The sequence below is a fragment of the Triturus cristatus genome, chromosome 12 (genome assembly GCF_964204655.1).
Source record: "Triturus cristatus chromosome 12, aTriCri1.1, whole genome shotgun sequence".
Classification (NCBI taxonomy): domain Eukaryota; kingdom Metazoa; phylum Chordata; class Amphibia; order Caudata; family Salamandridae; genus Triturus; species Triturus cristatus.
Window position 1 is genome coordinate 751,773,672 of NC_140595.1, and position 20,841 is coordinate 751,794,512.

Consider the following 20,841-nt stretch of genomic DNA (forward strand, 5'->3'; position numbering starts at 1 on the left):
CGTAATGTCAATAATTGTGATCCTTGCCCCTGAGTCCACTAGCAATGGAATAGCATGATTGTTAATAGTAAACTCCACCAATGCATCACTATAAAGTTCAGACTCATACTTCATTTCAACAACAACCACAGCAAGCACTAACTCATCAACCTTGTTTTTGAGATACTGGACATCCTCTGCAGAGTCATAACTCAGGACCGTATGAACAGATCTGCCTTCGGATAGTTGAGGTCTCTGAACATTCCCCCTACATTTCCCCCCCTCTGCACACTTTGCCAAAATGACCCACCTTATTATATTTATAACACTCTTGTGAGATGACAGTACAATCCTTAAAACTAGACACATTGAAAAGTGAGCCACATCTAGAGCATACCGGTTTGTACCATTTCCGCCCCTGAGTGTTTGTGAAACCCCAGATTGCTGTTGAGACTGGGAAAATGGTTCTTGCCGTTGGACCCGGTGAACTGATTGTTGACCTCTGGCAGAACCCTGACTAACTGCCACTACTTGCTATGTTCCCATCTCAAATAACTTAGCATCCTCCATGGAAGACTCTATGCTTTTCGCATATTAAATAGCCTCACCCAATGTTGGAATTTTGTTGAAACTACACCTAGCCACCACCTGGTCTCCAATCAATTGTGATGTAAAGTTCTCAAAGTCACAATAAGAAGCTAAAACATTTACTGCTGTCAAAAAGGAATCAACAGATTCAGACAGTGCTTGCACCCTTGTAAAAATCTAGGGGCAGATTTATGAGCCCCTTGCGCCACTTTTGCGTCACTTTTAACATGGGAAAAGTGACGCAAAAGTGGCGCAAGGGGCTCATAAATCTGCCCCCTAATTTCTGCGCATGACCAAGTTAACCCTTCCCTTAAAAGGAATCTTCAATTGCTTAGCTGAACTCTGAAACTCAACCAATTCTTCTTCCTAACTTTGGTTAAAATCTGGTAAATGGTCGAAAATATTCTGACCTTCCACACCTAAATAATAATATTACAAAAGATTCCTTTTTCAACATGGTTTACATTTCTGGCCTTCAATACCTCCTAAATACAGATAAAAAGATCTTATCCAAATGCTTCGCTTCAGTGGTGGTTCGACCGGATCTTGCAAAAAACTGGTGGTGCAAAAGTTTGCATCATGGTTTTCTACTTCCTCTAAGACTCTACCACCCAAAAAAAATACCCACAGCTAAAACTATCGTAACTCCCTAACCAATCATCACTTATATTGACAACACAAATCCAAATGTCCAACAACGTGCCAATCGCTGAAGATTAATTGACACTCTTCCAAAAGCCTGCCAATCGCTGTTCAGTAACACATGCACCATGTACCACTGAGCAGTCACTGGTGATAGAACACCAATAACGCTGGACATTTCAATGCTGTTTTCTTTACATCTGCTTAAGAATATCAGTCGCTTTTTCGATCTACTAAACCACCAATGAGCAGCGTACCAATCTCTGAGGATAGGCACAAAACAAGTAGAACATCAAACAATAAATATATAAATACGGTGCTGCAAACCGGCAATGAAAAATGTGCCGATCCTTGAAAAAATGCAAAACCAGCAATAAAAAGTGTGGCTATTGCTGAAAATATGCAAAACCGTCAATGAAAAGCATGCCGATCGCTGACATAAAATGCACAGCCAATTGAACCAAAACCACACTGTAGATGGGGTTGTGGGAGAACAGATATCTCAACTAAGCTCTTCTTAGCCTCTAGACGTTGTTACGTACTATGCACACGGAAACAGTTAGACCCAGGGAAGCTGACAAGAAGACGCTGCCCACGGAATGCAGAGTGCCGCACCAACAAAGGTATGGTCAACACATGCAAACACCGCACTGGAGGTTCCACACAGCACACTCATATGTTGACCATGAGCACAGTCAGGAGCACAGTCACACTCCATACATTGGGGCAGATTTATGTTCCCTGGCGCATCCCTGCAAATCAGCATGGATGCGCCAGGGAAGATGCGTCACGCAAGTTTGCCCTTGCGCCACCGCAGATGCGCCGCATTTACAATGTGGTGCATCGTGGCGCAAGGACAAGCAGATGCGTGACGTATCTGCCGGCGTAAGGTTGGCGCAGTGCTGAAGTTGTGTCGCAAGCACGACGCAACTTCAGCACTGTTCCAACCTACCCCATACCTAACATGGTGCATCAAGCCTTACGCCTGCTTCAAGCAGCCGCAGGGTTTTGACGCATCAGTGTTGGGAAAGAGACTCAGTGAAATCTTATAGATTTCACTGAGTCACTTTTCAGGGGCATTCCTGTGACGGAACGCCCCCCCTGCGTGGAAACGCCCACATGAAACCTGACACAGGTTTCATGTGGCGCAGGACTTTACACCGTGACGCATCTCCATAGATGCGTCACATTGTAAATAGGGCGCAACGTGGTGCAGGGTTTACGCTGCCGCTGCGTCACAAAAGTAACGCAACGGCGGCGTAAAAGTGGTGCAACTTCAACATAGATCTGCCCCATTGTCTCAAACGGTGACTGGTGACTTAAAAATGCCGGTAGATACTTTCATCACTTCTACAGCATCCGTAATGCCTCCTGCCTCGAAAGTGGACAACAGTGTCCTAGGCTCCGATGAATCCAGCTGCTACATCGAGTTGTTTCACCCAGCAATCCCATGTGAAGATTAATCCAGCAGATCGTCGCCAAATTTGCAGTGGTGCGGACACCCACACGTTCATTATATGCTTCAATAAGTTTATTCAAGTACAAGCACAAGGGCTCATGAGACATCCTCAGCTCCCAACCACATCCCTCACTCTCAGGGCATTCTACAGCCTCCTGAGGAATTCAGCACTGCTATGTCACATTCCTATGACATAACACAACACAAAGTAACATCATTTGCATACATTCATATCACATGGGCTTAAGTAGAAAATTTACTGGAGCCACATCAAAAAAGCAGTGCCCTCTGGCATGCTGCATAGTTCTAGGTGCTGATTTTGCTATGCGGAATAAGATCTTGTCACTAAAATTCAGCATGAACAGCGAGACGTACCAATTTCCGTCAACGGAATCTCACAGAGTTTTTATGGAACTCCACGGATTCCACAAAGTTGAACTCTGTGAGTTACACCCACCCCTTTGACTTGCCATAAAGTAGCACAGAAGGTTAACAAGCCTGCTACAAGGAACAGATCTGTATTTTATGTGGATAGCTGAGTGGATTAGTAAATCCAGCCTTTCCCAGTGCTTTAAAACAAATTAAATGGATGTGAGAAAGAGGCTATGGAGAGATGAGGGTCACTTCTGCCGGGAGATAGTGAGGGAATCCAAGACGGAGATCATAGGGATGGCACCCAAAAATATTTTCGCCGGCTCTGCACAGACCAGATGCACTATTGCAGGAGTAGTGCAAGCTTCCGTCTCTCACAGAACAGGTACAGATCAATAATCAGCAGCTAAGCCAGTCTTCCTCATGGAGCAGGTATATGTCAGTCAGCAGTAGCTCAAGCCTTCACCCCACAGAACAGATACACTATTGCAGTAGCAATGCAAGATTCCCTGTCTCACAGAACAGATGCAGCTTAGACATCAGTCCCCAAGCCTTTCCTTCTCCTGGAATAGGTACACATCTGTCAGCAGCTGTCAGCAGCAGTGCAAGCTTCCACACTATTGCAGTAGCAGTGCGAGATTCCCTGTCTCACAGAACAGATGCAGCTTATACATCAGTCCCCAAGCCTTTCCTTCTCCTGGAATAGGTACACATCTGTCAGCAGCTGTCAGCAGCAGTGCAAGCTTCCACACTATTGCAGTAGCAGTGCGAGATTCCCTGTCTCACAGAACAGATGCAGCTTAGACATCAGTCCCCAAGCCTTTCCTTCTCCTGGAATAGGTACACATCTGTCAGCAGCTGTCAGCAGCAGTGCAAGCTTCCACACTATTGCAGTAGCAGTGCGAGATTTCCTGTCTCACAGAACAGATGCAGCTTAGACATCAGTCCCCAAGCCTTTCCTTCTCCTGGAGTAGGTACACATCTGTCAGCAGCTGTCAGCAGCAGTGCAAGCTTCCACACTATTGCAGTAGCAGTGCGAGATTTCCTGTCTCACAGAACAGATGCAGCTTAGACATCAGTCCCCAAGCCTTTCCTTCTCCTGGAATAGGTACACATCTGTCAGCAGCTATCAGCAGCAATGCAAGCTTCCACACTATTGCAGTAGCAATGCGAGATTCCCTGTCTCACAAAACAGATGCAGCTTAGACATCAGTCCCCAAGCCTTTCCTTCTCCTGGAGTAGGTACACATCTGTCAGCAGCTGTCAGCAGCAGTGCAAGCTTCCACACTATTGCAGTAGCAGTGTGAGATTTCCTGTCTCACAGAATTGGTACAACCCAGTTAGCCGAAGCCAAACCGTTCTTCCTCATGAAACAAGTATACCGTCGGTCACCAGCAGTACGAGCTTTCATTCCAGGGAACAGATACACTATTGCTGTAGCATTGCAAGCTTTCTTCTCTCACAGAACAGGTACAGCTCAGTCATCAGCAGACAAGCTTTTCTTTCTCATGGAACGAATAAATGTCAGTCAGCTGCAGTGCAAGCTTTCATTCCACAGAAAAGATACACTATGGTAGTAGTTGTTAGGGCTGAGTGGCATTTTCCATTCTGCTGGTGGAATTGGCAGAGTTTTGGTGACCCTGCATTACTCTTGTAACGTGGAAATCCAGCTAAATTATGCCTATGGCTGCTTGTCAGAATTGTTTCTCATGCGCGGCTATAGGGTGGTAAATTGGCGAGCACTAGCAAGATTAAGCATCCCCTAGCACACTTTCTGGTTGCTAGGAGGACATTAGGCAAGATTTTTTCAACGCAGTTGGTGTCGTGCGGCCATGACCATTCGAGGTCAGAAGGCTGTTGATCACCCTTTGGTGCGCCATGTGGTGCCGTACATTCTGATTTTTTAGCGCATAACATGCTTTCAGCGCTAAATCACAGCGGGAGGAGTGCAACCTGACTATTTCAGCCCATTGACAGAACTCCGTGGAATCTTGCAGAATTTGTATATTACTCCATGGAATTCCACTGAGTCAAATTCCAGGAGTTCTGCCTAACCCTAGTAGTAGTGAAAGCTTCCCTCTCTCATAGAAAAGGTGCACTATAGCTGTACACATTCAAGCTTTCCTCTTTCACACAACATGTACAGCCTAGTCTTCAACAGCTATGCGTTTGTTCCTCATGGACCAGGTACCCGTGGGTCACCAGCAGTGCCAGCGTTCATTCCCCAAAACAGGTACACTATTGAAGTAGCAGTGCAAGCTTCTTTCTCTCACAGAAGAGGTTAAGCTTTCATAACAGCAGTACTAGTTTCCCTCCATCACAGTACAGGTACTGCATTACAGTAGCAAAACAAGTTTTACTCTGTCACAAAAGACATCTGTAGTGCAGGGTCCCCTTGCCTGCAGAAGAAATACAATATAGCAGCAGTAGTTCAAGCTTGCATCACTGACCTGCCCAGGTGTCAGTGGACTATAGGATAGAAACTTGTGTATAATGTGAAGGAATGAGTGCTGGAGTGACTCAAATGTCACCCTCTTTCACTTCTGGTTCCGGACAGTGTTGCTACGATTATTCATTCATTTTATTCTTTGATTAGTTCAATTACGACCATAAAAGTACATGTAAAAAATTGACGAAATTCATTACATACATACAGAAGCGATACAAAGTGTGGTGAACGTTGTGATGAAAAGGATGATTTACACAACTAATATGCAGATGAAAAAGATAATTGCTATCAGATGGACATGCGTGTCAACAAAAAACTCAAGTGAGATGTTCTGGTAATATCCTGAAAGTCCTAGTGTCATCACTCTAATACCAACTTTCACTTCTTTTAAATTCTGTGATTTTCATATTTTGAAATTAAGCTGCTGTCTCCTTTTCCTGCTGCCATGACTGTGACCTCAACTAGCATAGCACAGCTTCACTTGCCTTATAGTTTACCTTGTAAATTGTTGTTGTTTTTAATTTTTTTGGTCATTGTCCAGGATAAAGGCATTACTTTATCTCAATAGTGTTATTTTTTGTCTAGTAAGATTTTTAATTTGTCATGCAAAGGACTGTAGTTTACATGAACTCGGCCAGGCTGTTAGTTACACAAATTACATTTATTGTAAAGGATTTTTTCAGTTACTGTTCTTAGAATACACCCCTGCAGGAGCCTCCACCGTTTCGATCCACTTAAAGAAACAAATATATAATCTTTTAATGTATGTGTTTCCCCCCCAAAATGTACCAGTCTTTAAGCACTGGCATTACCATGTGCAGCATTTATGTATAGAAGGCCTCAAAATCTCATTAAATTTAAATTGGTAACCCGACATCATGCACTTTTAAATATCGCTTAAGGCCACTTTATGTATCGCTCTAGGATAATGAAATCCACTATTACTCCACCTCCTCTCCTTCCCTGCTTAATTTTAACTGTTTATTGGCTGTTGTGTGCTTTGGTGCTGGTCCCCCATTGCAGAGGAGCTGCCACTGATTACAGATCTGTTGAGAAGGTGTACCGTTGTGACGTATTCCCAGGTTTACTAGTCTTAGAAAATCTGGGAATGTGCCAAAAACAATGGGTGGATGCGTGGGAACACCCATGCTCCAGCAATGGAACACCTTCACAATGCAGAGTAACTCAAGGCAGTGATTTTGCAGTGATGTGTAAAGCCTCAGATTTGTCAGAATGCCATTAATATGCTTCCTGCCAGGAAATGGTGTCCTGCCTGTCACCGAGCCAAGATGGAAGCATGCCTAGACTGGCAAGTCAGCGTCTGCCTAGGAATTTGAAGCTGTGCAGCAGAGCTCCAATGCAGACTCCGTAAGGCAATGAATGAGCTGGAGGCTTGCACAACTAACTATTATAGGTAGGTAGCCTCCCTCTGGTTCAACAAGAAGTGTGTTAGGGGTAGGGTTATCTCCTTTCCAATATCATTCTGAGGAAAGGAGTCAGTAAGAAGGACCACAGGGCCTGTAAGAAGCTGGACAACTTTTCTACAGAGGTGAATGAAGGCAAAGGATGAGTCAACAAAGATGAGAATTACTGACCTGGGTCAATTTTTCCCGAAAAATACCCAAACTGGCTCCAATAGTTGAAAGAGGACCTGCTTTTTATCCTGCCCAGTCTGAGATAGACAAAGAAATAGGACTACTTATTTGGCTACTCTATCTCTGAACCCAGGGAAGAGAAAGTAAACCAAAAACTGAAGAGGACTATGTGGCCATCAAACAGGGCCCATTCATCACAAAAGGAAGGCTAATTGCTGCCATAAGTGGGGAGGAATGGTAAACTCTGTTCCACCAGCGGAGTCCACGGAGGATGTCCGGACCCCAGTGAATGATCCTATGATGACATCAGTTGGTAATTCTGCATGTCAACATCAGACAGAACACAGAGTTCTGGGGTGACTTTTAGGGCAGCCTTTATTCAGATTCGCTTCACCCCACCCCTTCCCATGATTAAGAATGAGTTGGCACCATGGTTGGAGTGTCTTTGGCTCTCATGATTTAGTTCACCCTGAGAGTGTTGGAATTTGGAGCTTGACACTTGGTTTGCTTTTGTGTGGAAGTCCACCTTTTAACATAGTTGATTCCAGCCATTCTTTGAAGATCCGTGGCATTTGTTTTTTATTCACATAATCAACACCCTGCTTTTGGAACTTGTTTCTATGAACCAATAAAGAATGCCATGTAGTCCACAACAATATGGTGGCCTAAAATATATTAACCAAAGCAGTTGATACACTTTATTGACAATGCAATCCCCTGTCTACATAGCATGTATCTCAATATTGGACAGGCTTTTAGTGGACACACGGAGGGAGACAAAAGCCTTCTTTCCACAGTATGCCTGGTGGGACACTGCCCCAATCTAAAAGACAGCTTTAATGGTAATGTTGGTTTTATCTGAATATGCAACTGTACATTTCATTTTGAGATATAGATGGTACAGATATTCGCTAGAATATAATGCATAATCTTTTGTTTATGTTTCAGAGCTCCTTCCCAAACCTATCAGGGGCTTCAAGCCATGATGTTCGCTGTTAAAGAGATCAACCATAACATCAATCTATTACCAAATATTACACTTGGCTTCCAGATCTATGATTCCTGCAGAGTAATACAGCGATCCCTCCAGGGTACGTTATGGATGCTGACAGGGCAGGAAAAACCAGTTATTAACTTCTGTTGCCAGAGGGAGCTGCCATTGATGGGTATCATTGGTGATGCAGGATCATCGAGCTCCATTGTCATGGCCCGGATATTAGGGCTCTACAAATTCCCTCAGGTAAGGAAGAGTTAAATAATCCTCAATTAATCAATACTGGAGCACAGAAATAGATTAGCAGAGACGTTGCAAGATTACTGTATCCCAACACTAAATAAATGTTAAATAAATATCGCCTCTGTCTATTACCAGATACACCTCAACAAGACCACTTAATTTTGTAGATGTACATTCTTTATAAAAGATTCCAAACATCTGTAATCAATGGGGAAGAATGTAAAGGAGCCATAATTTAACTGAGAGGGATTGGAATGCTATTACGGATGTTTCATTGATGGAAATAGATGAAATATACAATATTGCTCATGGAATCAAAGTCATGACCTTTTTTGCAAGAATGGCAATTTATTTTAATTCCCATAACAAAACTTATAAATAGAAACATTCAAAAATAATTTTAAAAGCCAAGTTAAATCTACATACTGTGATACCCCCAGATATTTCTATAGCTTGCACTAAATGACATAGATGGCCATCTCTATATCTACTTAATGATTAAAAAAAAATCACATTTTGGTTTTAGGATATCATCCTTTCCTTTAATTGTGATTTTTACAGATAAGTTATGTTTCAACAAGTCCACTCCTCAGCAACAGAAACCAGTTTCCATCTTTTTTCAGAACTATTACCAATGATGATTTACAGGCCCAGGGACTGGCCCAGATACTGGTTCACTTTGGCTGGACCTGGGTTGGTATTCTGATTGAGGACAATGATTATGGACAACAAGGGTACCAATTATTAAAGCAGGAGTTGGCTAAAGCTGCTGTTTGCATTGCCTTTTCTGAGACTATCGTCCTGAGTAGAGCAGACAGAAATGCCATTCACATCGTTCAAGTGATCAAAAACTCAACAGCCAATGCCATTGTCCTCTTCTCAAGCGATGCTGGACTCGTTCCTTTAATAGACCAGATGATACTACAAAATGTAAGTGGCAAGGTGCTCATTGCTAGTGAGGGTTGGTCTACATCTGGTACCTTAGCCATAGAAAAGTACAATGAATTCCTCAGTGGCACCATTGGGATTGCAATGCACAGTGGAGAGATACCGGGGTTTAAAGAGCATCTGGATGCCATTAATCCTTTCACATCACCAGACAACTTATTTTTGCCAGAGTTCTGGGAAGATGTTTTCAACTGCAAATGGCCACCTCAGAATAACTCCACAGCCTTCTGGGAAACCAATTCAAAGCTTTGCACTGGACATGAGAAGATAGGAAGTCTTCAAATTGACTTCAATGATGGGACCAACTTAAGAAGCAGCTATAACGTCTTTAATGCAGTTTATGCCAGTGCTTGGAGTTTACATGATCTGATTTTTTGCCAAAGTAACAAAGACTCAAACTCCAAGAAGGCATGTGCAGATATCAATAACTACCAACCTTGGCAGGTACATTAAACACTGAACTTCTTCACATCAATGAATTTCAGGCGGTGGGAGCATGGTAAAGAAGTTACTAGTCACTCAACATAGTTTGTGTAGTCTTTTAAAGAATTTTTAGATATTTGGTAGCCAGCATGACCACCTAAATAAAATAAAACACAGTGAGAAAAGTAACATTGCAGCATGTAGAACAGAATGCTATTCTAAGGGGGAAGTCATACTTATAATAAAAAATACATAAATTCAATAATATTTTAAGACATAATAACAAGGGAAATTGGGTGTCACAGACAGCAGCATATTATATTTTTAAAGGACTTTTATTTACTTGTAATTCAGACATGCCAGAATGTATCGCCTCCCTGCACCTCAATTGTATTCCTTTGCAAAATTTGGGCTTGATCTGCTTTTCAGACAGGATCATCTAAAAAACTTGGATATGCATAGGAACACCTGATTAACCGAGAATGTGCACAAGTTTCCCTCTCTTCTCCCTTGTCTTTGTAGCTTCTCCATTATGTAAAAAATGTGCATTTTCTAAGCAAATCTGGAGAAGAAATATTCTTCAATCAGAATGGTGAAGTTCCTGTTCGGTATGATATTGTGAACTGGCAGCAAGATCAGGAGAGAGGCCTGAGGCAAATGACGGTGGGCAGCTATGACTCCAATGCCGCTCATGGGCAGAAGATCAAGGTGAATGTCAGTGCCATCCTGTGGGTGTCAAGGGACAATCAGGTATGTGCCTATGATATGGTTTCCTTGTTTATCACAGAGGGATCTAAGCAGGAAAATCCATATATATGTGTTTATTCCATATTCTCTGTGCCCATGGCTTGATCAGTTGTACCAAACTACTGCTCCTTGTGGTCATTATCATCCTATAGAATTATCAAGGTATGTGAATATACGGAAGAAACAAAATCTCTCTCTGTCGCTCTGAAAATCATAAAATGGAATCTCAACTCTGTAAAGTAACATAGTATAAATTGAAGATGAAACTCATCCACTAGTTGGGGTAGTAGTTTCCGGTAGGGCACATGGAGACTACAGATTAACTCACCTGATTGGCGAGTGTGCCCCAAAAGGAAACCGTTCTCATGAATTGTTATGTTTTCATTTATTTGTCTTCCTTATGTAACGATAACTAGATTTGAATGGCTAGGTTTACACACTCAGAAAAAAGGTACAAGAACTCACAGTGTATTAGAGTAGGTTCATAACTTTGTTAGAGTTAACACCAGAATATAAGTATACTTATTTACATTTACAGTATTATAGCAATGATGAGGAAAATAGATTCTGCATTTAGCTAAATACGTTCTATATTAAGGGAAAGGAATCAAAATTGTGGAACCTTTTTCCGTAGTAACCACTAGGTTCAACATCTTCACACTTCTCCCAATGTGTGTGGTACACTTTTAGACCCCATTTGCAAGCCAATTTTTCATTTACTTGTATTATTAGTTTAGAAAAAACTAATACTAAAGTAGTTCACAGTATGGTTCAGGGAGGACACCAGGGCTACACATGTGTACAGTGTACTGGTGTCACACTAATTATTATGAGTCAGGCATACATCCATACTAATGGTCAAAGCATGAACTGCACAGAGGGGACAAATTTGCCACCCACATCCACAAGCATTGCGGTTCACATCACAGCATTAGCAAGGTGAGCAGTCCTGTGGACTGTCACACAACAAATAGTGTTGGCAATGTTTAATTTATCTGTTGACCTTCCTACTGACCTCTGAACAACAAGGCAATAACAGTGCAGACAACACTGAACATTTGAGCATATGGTCAGTATATGTTCAATGTACAGCGATACGCTAAATGGAAGCAGCAACTACCACAAGCATCAAGCTGATAATAGCCAATCAATGCAGCTCTCCATTCTTATACTGGAGACAGTACCCATCAAGGAAGCGCAATGGCTATAACCCAGTCCATATCTATCCTCAATGTCCAATTTGAGCACAATGTAAATATTATCCACAGCTTTTGCACAATTCTACTCTGTGACATGGTAACAAATACAACTCCTAACCAAATGTAATTTAAATATTAAAAAAATAAAAAAATTACATATTTAAAATATAGAACAACTATGAAAAATAAAATGAACAAATTAAAATACGTCTAGTGATTAAACATATTTGTGACTGAAATAGAAATAAAACCAACCTTGATTAAAAGATGTAAATACATCTGTTGATAATTCCATTTAAAGCTGTATCTGCCTTTAGGTTAAAAAGCAGGTAACCATATTCCCTGTATCACGGTATATAACAAGTGAATGCGAACACATGATTATGTATGTAATCAAACGCGTCCACCAACAACAACGGCAATTCGTTGACTACAAATGCAGAACAAATTATGATATATGAATTGTTCAGATTGAAATTATACAAAATGTGTAAATCAATTATTATTATTATTATTTTATCAATTTATAGGGCGCAACAGCTACCCAAAAAGGGTTTCCCCGCGCCTAGACACAGCTAGTATGAGGGCAGAAAGAGGGAGGTGGGAGTTGAGTGTTTATTATTCAAACAGCCAGGTCTTAACAAGCTTTCTGAACCTAAGATAGTTTCCTTCCTTTCGGATACAGGGTGGGAGCGTGTTCCAAAGGGAGGGTCCCAGATAGGCAAAGGATCTGCCACCTGTTCTTGCTCGTTTAAACCTTGGTATGCAGAAACAGGCTGCCGTCTGCGACCGGAGGTTTCTCTTAGGCGTATAGAGGGAAGCAAGAGATTGGAGATATTTTGGTGCAGTACCCGCTTTAATTCTGAACATATAGTTCAGGGCTTTGAAGCGGATTCTGCTTTCGATCCTGAGCCAATGAAGATTCCTACGATGGTTCGAAACTCCGGAGTTCTTCGGAATATTGCAGAGTAGCCTGACCGCTGCATTTTGCACTACCTGTAGTCGTCCGATCACAGATTTGTTTGCGCCCAGGTACAGAATGTTGCCGTAGTCAAGCCTAGATGTGATAAGGGCATTGACTACGGTCTTTTGCGTTGACACGGGCAGCATCCAGAGGATCTTCCTCAACCATTTAACTATGGTGAGACATAGGCTGGTTACTTTACTGGCCTGTTTGTTCATGGATAGGGAATTGTCCAGTATAAAGCCCAAGTTACGGGCGTGGGCCACCGGGGTAGGAAAGGCGCCCATGTGATCAGGCCAATGTACGGAATTCCAGAGATCTTGATCTTTTCCCAAAATCAGTATTTCCGTCTTGTCGCCGTTTAGTTTTAACTGGTTTTTTGTCATCCAGTTCAAGATTTTTAATAGTCCTTCCTTAAGTAACGAAGGGGAGTGAGGACAAGATTCAGAAAGGGAGAAGACGATTTGGGAGTCGTCAGCGTAGTTCATAAGCGTTAGACCTGATTTTTCAACAAGGTCGGCCAGAGGTTTTAGATACATATTAAAAAATAAAGGGCTAAGGATGGACCCCTGAGGCACTCCATGCAATGCAGGTAGGGTGTCTGAGACGGCTTGTGTAGATGCGATCTGGAAGGTTCGATTAGCCAGGAAAGATCTTATCCAATCCAAAGCCTTTCCTCGTACACCATTTGTATATAGCTCTTTAATAAGAGTTTCATGGGAGATGGTGTTGAACGCCGCACTTAGGTCCAATAACACGAGCGCGACCGTGTGACCTTGGTCGAGAAGCTTTCTGATGTGTTCAGTGACACCAAGCAGGGCGGTTTCTGTGGAGAAGCCAGCCCTGAAACCAGATTGCGAAGAGTGGAGTAGAGAATTTTCTTCTGCAAAAGTGGCTAGAGCAGAGTGTACGTGTCTCTCTAGACATTTAGAAAAAGCTGGGAGCAGAGATATTGGTCTATAATTGGCCAGTATTTAAATCAAAATGGTAATGGGAATCGTTTACACTTGCACTTTATTATTTGAAGTTGAGCCTTGAAACGAAATTTACCATTATAATATGGCGCCGTTCAGTTTTCTGCTGGTTTTGCACAAGTCCACTTTCTTGGCAGAGGGGCTGCGAGGAGATCAGAGGATCCCCCGGCGTTTGAAATGCACTTCCTTGTTTTTTGTGGCTTTAAAAACGGCACAATGCTGGTGATTCTTAAAGCTTGAGGAAGAGGAGTGGAGGGCGAGGATCGAACACGAGAGCTCACATACCACACCAAGGTGCAAGTATTACACACATGCAGGATGCAGTGTGTACTGAGAAATTCCATACTTAGCAGCAATATGGCCGCTTTGATGGAGGCTAAAAGAAAAGAGTTGTCGAGCCAGCTTTTCTTTACCCTAGCAGACCAAGGAGATACCGCATTAGGTCAAGCCAGTAAAGAATATTCTATGCTTAACAATGAGGTCCAAGCATGGCTACTATTTCACAAACTGGAAAAATTACACCACAAAGAGATGTCTAAGTGGTGGGAGGCGGAGTCTCTTCAAAAGTACATAGATGTGGGGCGGGTCCCTAGAGGAACACGCATCTATACAATCCCCAAAAATGAAAACCTGGATCCAGAGATGTTGGATGAATGGGTGGGTAAGTCAAAAGAATGCTCTACAGTCATGATGTGGATCTTGATTAAATACGCCTTGAAAGATAAAGTCAAGATATTTGAAGATATAGAAACAACGATAACAGAATTATCAAAATTGGTGTCCAAAGAAAGTCTGGATGAGTTTATGTCCAAATTACAGACTCGCTTGGCCAAAATTGAAGAAGACATCACATTAAAAAAAAAATAAAAATCATAAGGGACTTTAAAGATTACCAATCAGGGAGAACCTTAACCTTTCATAAAAAATATGGCCACCTCTTTGCAGAAGGGAACAAACAACCACAAGCTAAAAGCATAGGTGTGTTATCTGCAGCTATTGGAGAAGGGGGAAATGTAACGGAAGAAAGTGATATATCAGTTAGCAATACTTCAGACATTTCAGTGGAAAGACTAAGTCAACAAACTACTACCAATCAAGGTATAAGTAATTTCCTCAAACAGTTCCAATTGATGAATAAGGCCAAACAAAATCAACAAAATACCGAACAGGATTTTCGGAGAGGCTGGGGGCACGGGCTCCGTGGCAGAACCAGAGGAACAAGAGGAACACGAATGCAAGGCGGAGACGGAAAAGAAGATTCTAACAAGCCACCATCAAAACATGAGTTAACAACTACTGATATAGACTTATTTACTTTGAGCCTTTCATTTTGCCCCACTAGAAAAATGGATTATGTGCAAACGTGCATTGATGTATTTTGTTTTTTGCACAAGCTGAAATTAAAGAAAAGGTTTCATCTGTATGAACCCAGAATTAAACCAACTAGGGATGAGGCACTGTTGGCTAATTTATGTATATCAGATGTAGAAACGTAACATACTTTAGCTCAATCGAAAGACAATACTGAACAACATGAAGAGTCATGGGTTAATTTTTATGACCTGAGTGTAGGAACTGATGATGTATGTCCTAGTGGATTTAGACCCAAGTCAACGTTTGTACCTATTGTACATTGTGATGCGCTTGAAGTATTTTAAAAGAGTGTTGTTAAAGTTCTAAAAAATATGAGATATTCAGATAAACATCAGTCCAAACACAACCTTACAGCAACCCAGATTAAAGCGTTAGATAGCCTGAAAAATGATCCAACTATAGTCTTAAGGCAATCTGACAAAGGGGGAATGTTGTGGTGTGGGCTAAATAGGATTACCTGAAAGAGGGGTTACGACAACTCAATGAGCAACTTTGCTATCAGGTGTCATCCGAAACAGAGGTACTAGCTTCTAACATAAGGTACAATGAAATGTTGTGTGAATGGAGGGACAAAGGATTATTGGAGTGGAATGAATATCGGAGTTTATACTGCAAACATGCTAAAACTCCTATACTTTACCTACTACCCAAATTACACAAAAATCTGGTTACTCCACTGAGTAGGCCAATAGTGTCCTCCATGGGTGCACAATTAGAGAAAACGTCAAAATACATTGACTTTTATTTAAGACTTTTTGTTACGGCCTTACTTGCTTATTTGAGAGATACGATGCACTTTTTGAATATGATTGATGGATTAGTATGGGAACAGGACTACCTACTTATTACACTAGATGTGACAAGTTTATACACATCTATTCGGCATGACTTGGGGACCCAGGCCATTCGCCACTTTCTAAGGGCAAGATCGTTCTCACTGTTACTTCACACTGAGATGTTGATCGAGATGATAAGGTTCTGCCTGACGAATAACTTTTTTTACTTTGATGGAAAAGTGTACAGACAGACACAAGGAACTGCAATGGGTACCTGCTTCGCCCCCAGCTATGCAAATTTATTCATGGGCTGGTGGGAGGAGCAGGTGTCCAGTTGCAGTGACATGTATGGGGAACAGATTAGATTATGGACAAGACTCATCGACAATATATTTTTAATTTGGAAAGGGGATGAATCAAGTGCTACAGAATTTATATAATCTTTGAACAATAATATCTCAAGCATAGAACTTACTTCACAGATTAGTAGGACTATGGTTGTCTTTTTGGATGTGGAGGTATCAGTGCAAGGTAATTACTTGGTGACAAAACATCACAGGAAAGAGACTGCGGGCAACAGTCTCTTATTTGCCTCCAGTGCCCATCCATACAGTCTTATTCAGAGTATCCCATATGGGGAACTTATTCGAGCTAAGAGAAACAGCAGTACCGATCAAGAATTTATGGTGGAAAAAGTAGAAATGTGCAAAAGATTCCACGCTCGTGGTTACACAAAGAAAGTAATTCAAGTGGCAGTAGACAAAGTAGACAAGTTACAGAGATCAACTTTACTAATCCCTAAACAAAGGGAAGACGCTCAGGCTGAGAATCAAACTAGATTCATACCTGCATACTCTAGCCAGGCGTATAAAGTAAGAAAGATATTAAACCGCAACTGGCATATTTTAAAAACAGATGCGGTTCTGGATAAATATCTACATGAATCCCCGCAAATAACGTTCAGGAAAGGGAGATCTCTCAAAGATGAATTCAGTCAAAATGCAGTAACATCTCAGACCACCACCAGACGGGAGAACATAACAGGTTTCACATGTTGTATGCACTGCAAGGCATGTGTGAGTAGCAAAAACTGTACTATAATAAGGGTACCAAACAGTAGCAGAGACTATGTAATTAAGGGGAGCTATGATTGCAACACCTAATTCTGTGTATATTGTTTGATCAGCCCGTGTAAAAAGTATTACATTGACAGTACAATACACAGAGCTAGAAAAAGAATATTTGAGCATAAAAGAGCAATATGTCACAATAACAAGCAGTACCCTGCAGCTCGTCATTTTGAAGCTCTCCATGGCCAAAATGAAAAACCTTTATCATTTGTAGTTTTGGATGCGGTAGTACCACAGGTCAGAGGTGGTGATAGAGAGCACCAACTCAGAATTGTAGAATCGAAATACATCATTGACTTTGAGACTTTATTCCCTGTGGGTTTGAATTCTAGCGAAGAACTAGCTATACACCTTGGATAACTTGGGGTGAGAGAACTATGATATCAGTAGAATATAAGCTGGTTCAGATTCAGTAATATCAAAAAACATAGATTAGACTATATAACATATTGACTGTGGTATAGATGGATCATTATGACAATGTAATTTTTTTTAATTTTAATTAGTGTATATAGGGTTTTATGTATTATTGTTTTGATATTTTGTTTTCCGTATTTTGTAAACATGATTTGTAGACACAGGGGAAAACTGCATAAATTAACAATATGGCTCATGGATAATTCATAAAGTATGAGGAACACAAGTGACTTTCATTTGACAAATTAGTCGAATAATGGAGTCTTGAGCATACATGGCTAATGCCATAGGCCCACTTGGGCGGGACTATGTTCAGCAAAACAGAGTGATAATATACATTGAAAGGCCCTCTTGGGCAGGACTGTTCTGCATTTGTAGTCGACGAATTGTCGTTGGCGGACATGTTTGATTACATACATAATCATGTGTTTGCATGCACTTGCTATATACGGTGAAACAGGGAATATGGTTACCTGTTTTTTAACCTAAAGGCAGATATAGCTTTAAATGGAATTATCAACAGATGTATTTACATCTTTGAATCAAGGTTTGTTTTTATGAAGTCACACTTGATTCCTTACGTGCATTTTGAATTCATCATAACGTATGATATATGAATTGTTCAGATTTAAATTATACAAAATGTGGAAATCAAAATGGTAATGGGAATCGTTTACACTTGCACTTTATCATTTGAATTTGAGCCTTTAAACGAAATGTACCATTATAATATGGCGCCGTTCAGTTTTCTGCTGGTTTTGCACACGTCCACTTTCTATGTTTAATCACGAATTGAATTTATACAGAAGTGAAACAATGCTTGCCTCACCGTGACTAAGCTGAAACGTGAAACGCATCGGCAGGAGGCTATCTGTAATGCAATAAATAGCATTTAGCACCTAGGAGCGTCCTGACTTTTCTTTCTGTATCAGAAGAATAAGCTGATGGCATTTTAGGATTTCCGTAATCCAGTCAGTACCGCCGTGCAGCAAAGCCCCGTACTACCGGACAATTGTGTGTGTGTGCATATATACATCTATCTATCTGTCTGTCTGTCTGTCTGTCTGTCTGTCTGTCTGTCTGTCTGTCTGTCTATCTATCTATCTATCTATCTATCTATCTATCTATCTATCTATCCATCCATCCAGATATACATCTACAAATATATAAAAATATAAATGTATATTAGTTAATATACCCATCTCTCTCTCTCTCTCTCGCTCTCTCTCTCTCTATATATATATACACCGGAACACATATATATATTTTTTTTTAAGCTATCGGATTCCTTCAGCAGTGCGCTCAGGCGACGTGTGCAGTCGGGGTGGGGCTAAATTTAAGCCCAAAATTAATTTTTTAACCATGGATGCGACACACTCCAATTTCCAGTTTTAAAGCTTTTATTCTTAGCTATGCTGGCTCAAACTAATCCGTTTCTGCCCAGCGAGGCCTTTGTCACGGTTAGTGAGTCTCTCTTTTGTTTCACTATTCATACCAATCAGATATTACCTTTAAAGTGGAATTGTGGGAAACGTAGTGCTTATTTATATTATGCATGGATATTTACAAAGTTTTCAGTTTTTCAGATGACAATTCGTTATTTTTACATTCCAGTAATTTAATGCATTGCGGGGGGTGCCCAGGGGACCGCCACCTCACTGGGACAAAAATTAAGTAAAGGCAGGGATATCTATCTATATATATATATATATATATATATATATATATATATATATATATATATATATATATATATTGACTGAAAAAACCATAGGTTTCACACATGTTATAGTTAGCTGTACATTTCACTCGTAAAAAACCAATGAAATTCCCCCGTTATAGTTAGTGCAGGCAACTATAACTCACGCGACCGCAATCCTCTGCTGATGATGTCAGATATTACATCACTGATGACATATGTGTGTTTATAAAAAATAAATATTTGTAATATATGTATAGCTAAAGATACAGTATTAGCATCAACAGAGGATTGCGGTCGCGTGAGTTATAGTTGCCTGCACTCACTATAACGGGGGAATTTCATTGGTTTTTTACGAGTGAAATGTACAGCTAACTATAACATGTGTGAAACCTATGGTTTTTTCAGTGAATTTGCAAGGTTTTTTAAATGCCAATTCCTAACTATAACATGTGTGAAACCCATGGTTTTTTCAGTGAATTTACGGTTTTTTAAATGCAAATTTTTTTGGGAGATTTTTTGTAAACCTATGTATAAAATAATATATGTACTATATCCTGCATTATGGAAAGGTTTTTTTTTTCCGTGCGCGTACGGTAAGCTGACAGTACGCGCTCCGTACGTCATAAGTACGGTGCGCGTACGTAATAGGATACGCGTACGCTTACGTGATACGTGCGTGACGTACGCGTACACGCGGAAGCAATGTCGCGGTTACGCAGGGGCGTGTAATGCGCATGCGCGAGTGCATCTTACGTACGCCCTCCGTAAGCGCTCCGTAAGCGTCACGTTTGCGCATGCGTACTTGTTTACGAGCGCGTACCGTAAGCTTACGGAGCGCGCACGGTAGGTCATGTGATCCACAAAGAACACTTTTCATTGGTTGAAATTACTTTCAGTTCCAGAAACTTCCCACACCACACCCATTCCCCTCATTACTGCTTGAAAGAACACTTTTCATTGGTTGAAACTACTTTCAGTTCCAGAAACTTCCCACACCACACCCATTCCCCTCATTACTGCTTGTGATTCTCTAGGAGCAGGAGCTGAATTGTCTTTGGGATACAATGGCAGAACAGCAGACCTCTTCTGAGAGTGAGGCTAGCAGCACCACCATCATCCAGAGAAGGAGGAAACAAAAGAATTCTTTTGTATGGGAGTATTTTACTTTTCCAGAGGGGGAGAAAAAGGTCAATGCTCCACTGGTCCCTTGCACACTTTGTGACCGTGTTTTATCAAGAGGAAATCCTAGGAAAAAGTATTCCTTTGGAAATCACTCTATGATGAGACACCTTAGGGATAAACATCCCAGGACCTTTGCTCGACATACTGGAGAAAACTCTTCAGTAAGTCACCAGAGCCCAGCCTCAGAAGCTCAGCCGAGTACATCATCGGCAGCTCAGCTGAGCCCTTCCTCTGAAGTGGGAGCATCACCTTCTTCTGCTCCTCTGGACGTTAACCCTCGATTTGGGAGGGTTGTAATGAGGTGTATAACGTATTCTGGTCTTATTGTTTTTGGGGAGACCAGTGTTCCCCTTATTAACAATAAGATAGACCAGCACGTTTGTAGACGCTCATAATATTCCCATTCTTTCTTTCCTCCATCCCTCTATGAACCCAACGGCTCTTTTAAGAGCCAACCTTACCTCCCAATTTTTTTTTTTTTTTTTGAAGCTTTCCTTTTTGAAATTTTTTTTTTACCGTGCGCGCACGGTACGCGTAATTCCGCGAATTTCGCGGAATTTCTCCGTTTACGCCGTGCGCGTACGCTGCGCGCATTCGGCGTTTAAAAAAAAAAAAAATGTTAATTAATTTTTTGCCCTTGGGGGTCCTTCTGAGACCCCCTGACAAAGGCTAGGGGGTCAGGAA

At 41.3% G+C, this 20,841-nt stretch overlaps 1 protein-coding gene across 1 annotated transcript in view; it reads left to right on the forward strand.

Moving 5' to 3' along the window:
- The window catches only part of LOC146782696 (extracellular calcium-sensing receptor-like), a 172,421-nt gene that overhangs the window by 20,357 nt on the left and 131,223 nt on the right, over window positions 1-20,841 (forward strand). The window contains exons 2-4 of the mRNA XM_085637187.1: window positions 8,033-8,324; window positions 8,883-9,713; window positions 10,215-10,442. Of these exons, the coding sequence (XP_085493313.1) occupies window positions 8,033-8,324; window positions 8,883-9,713; window positions 10,215-10,442 (1,351 nt within the window). The remainder of the gene's footprint in view (window positions 1-8,032; window positions 8,325-8,882; window positions 9,714-10,214; window positions 10,443-20,841) is intronic.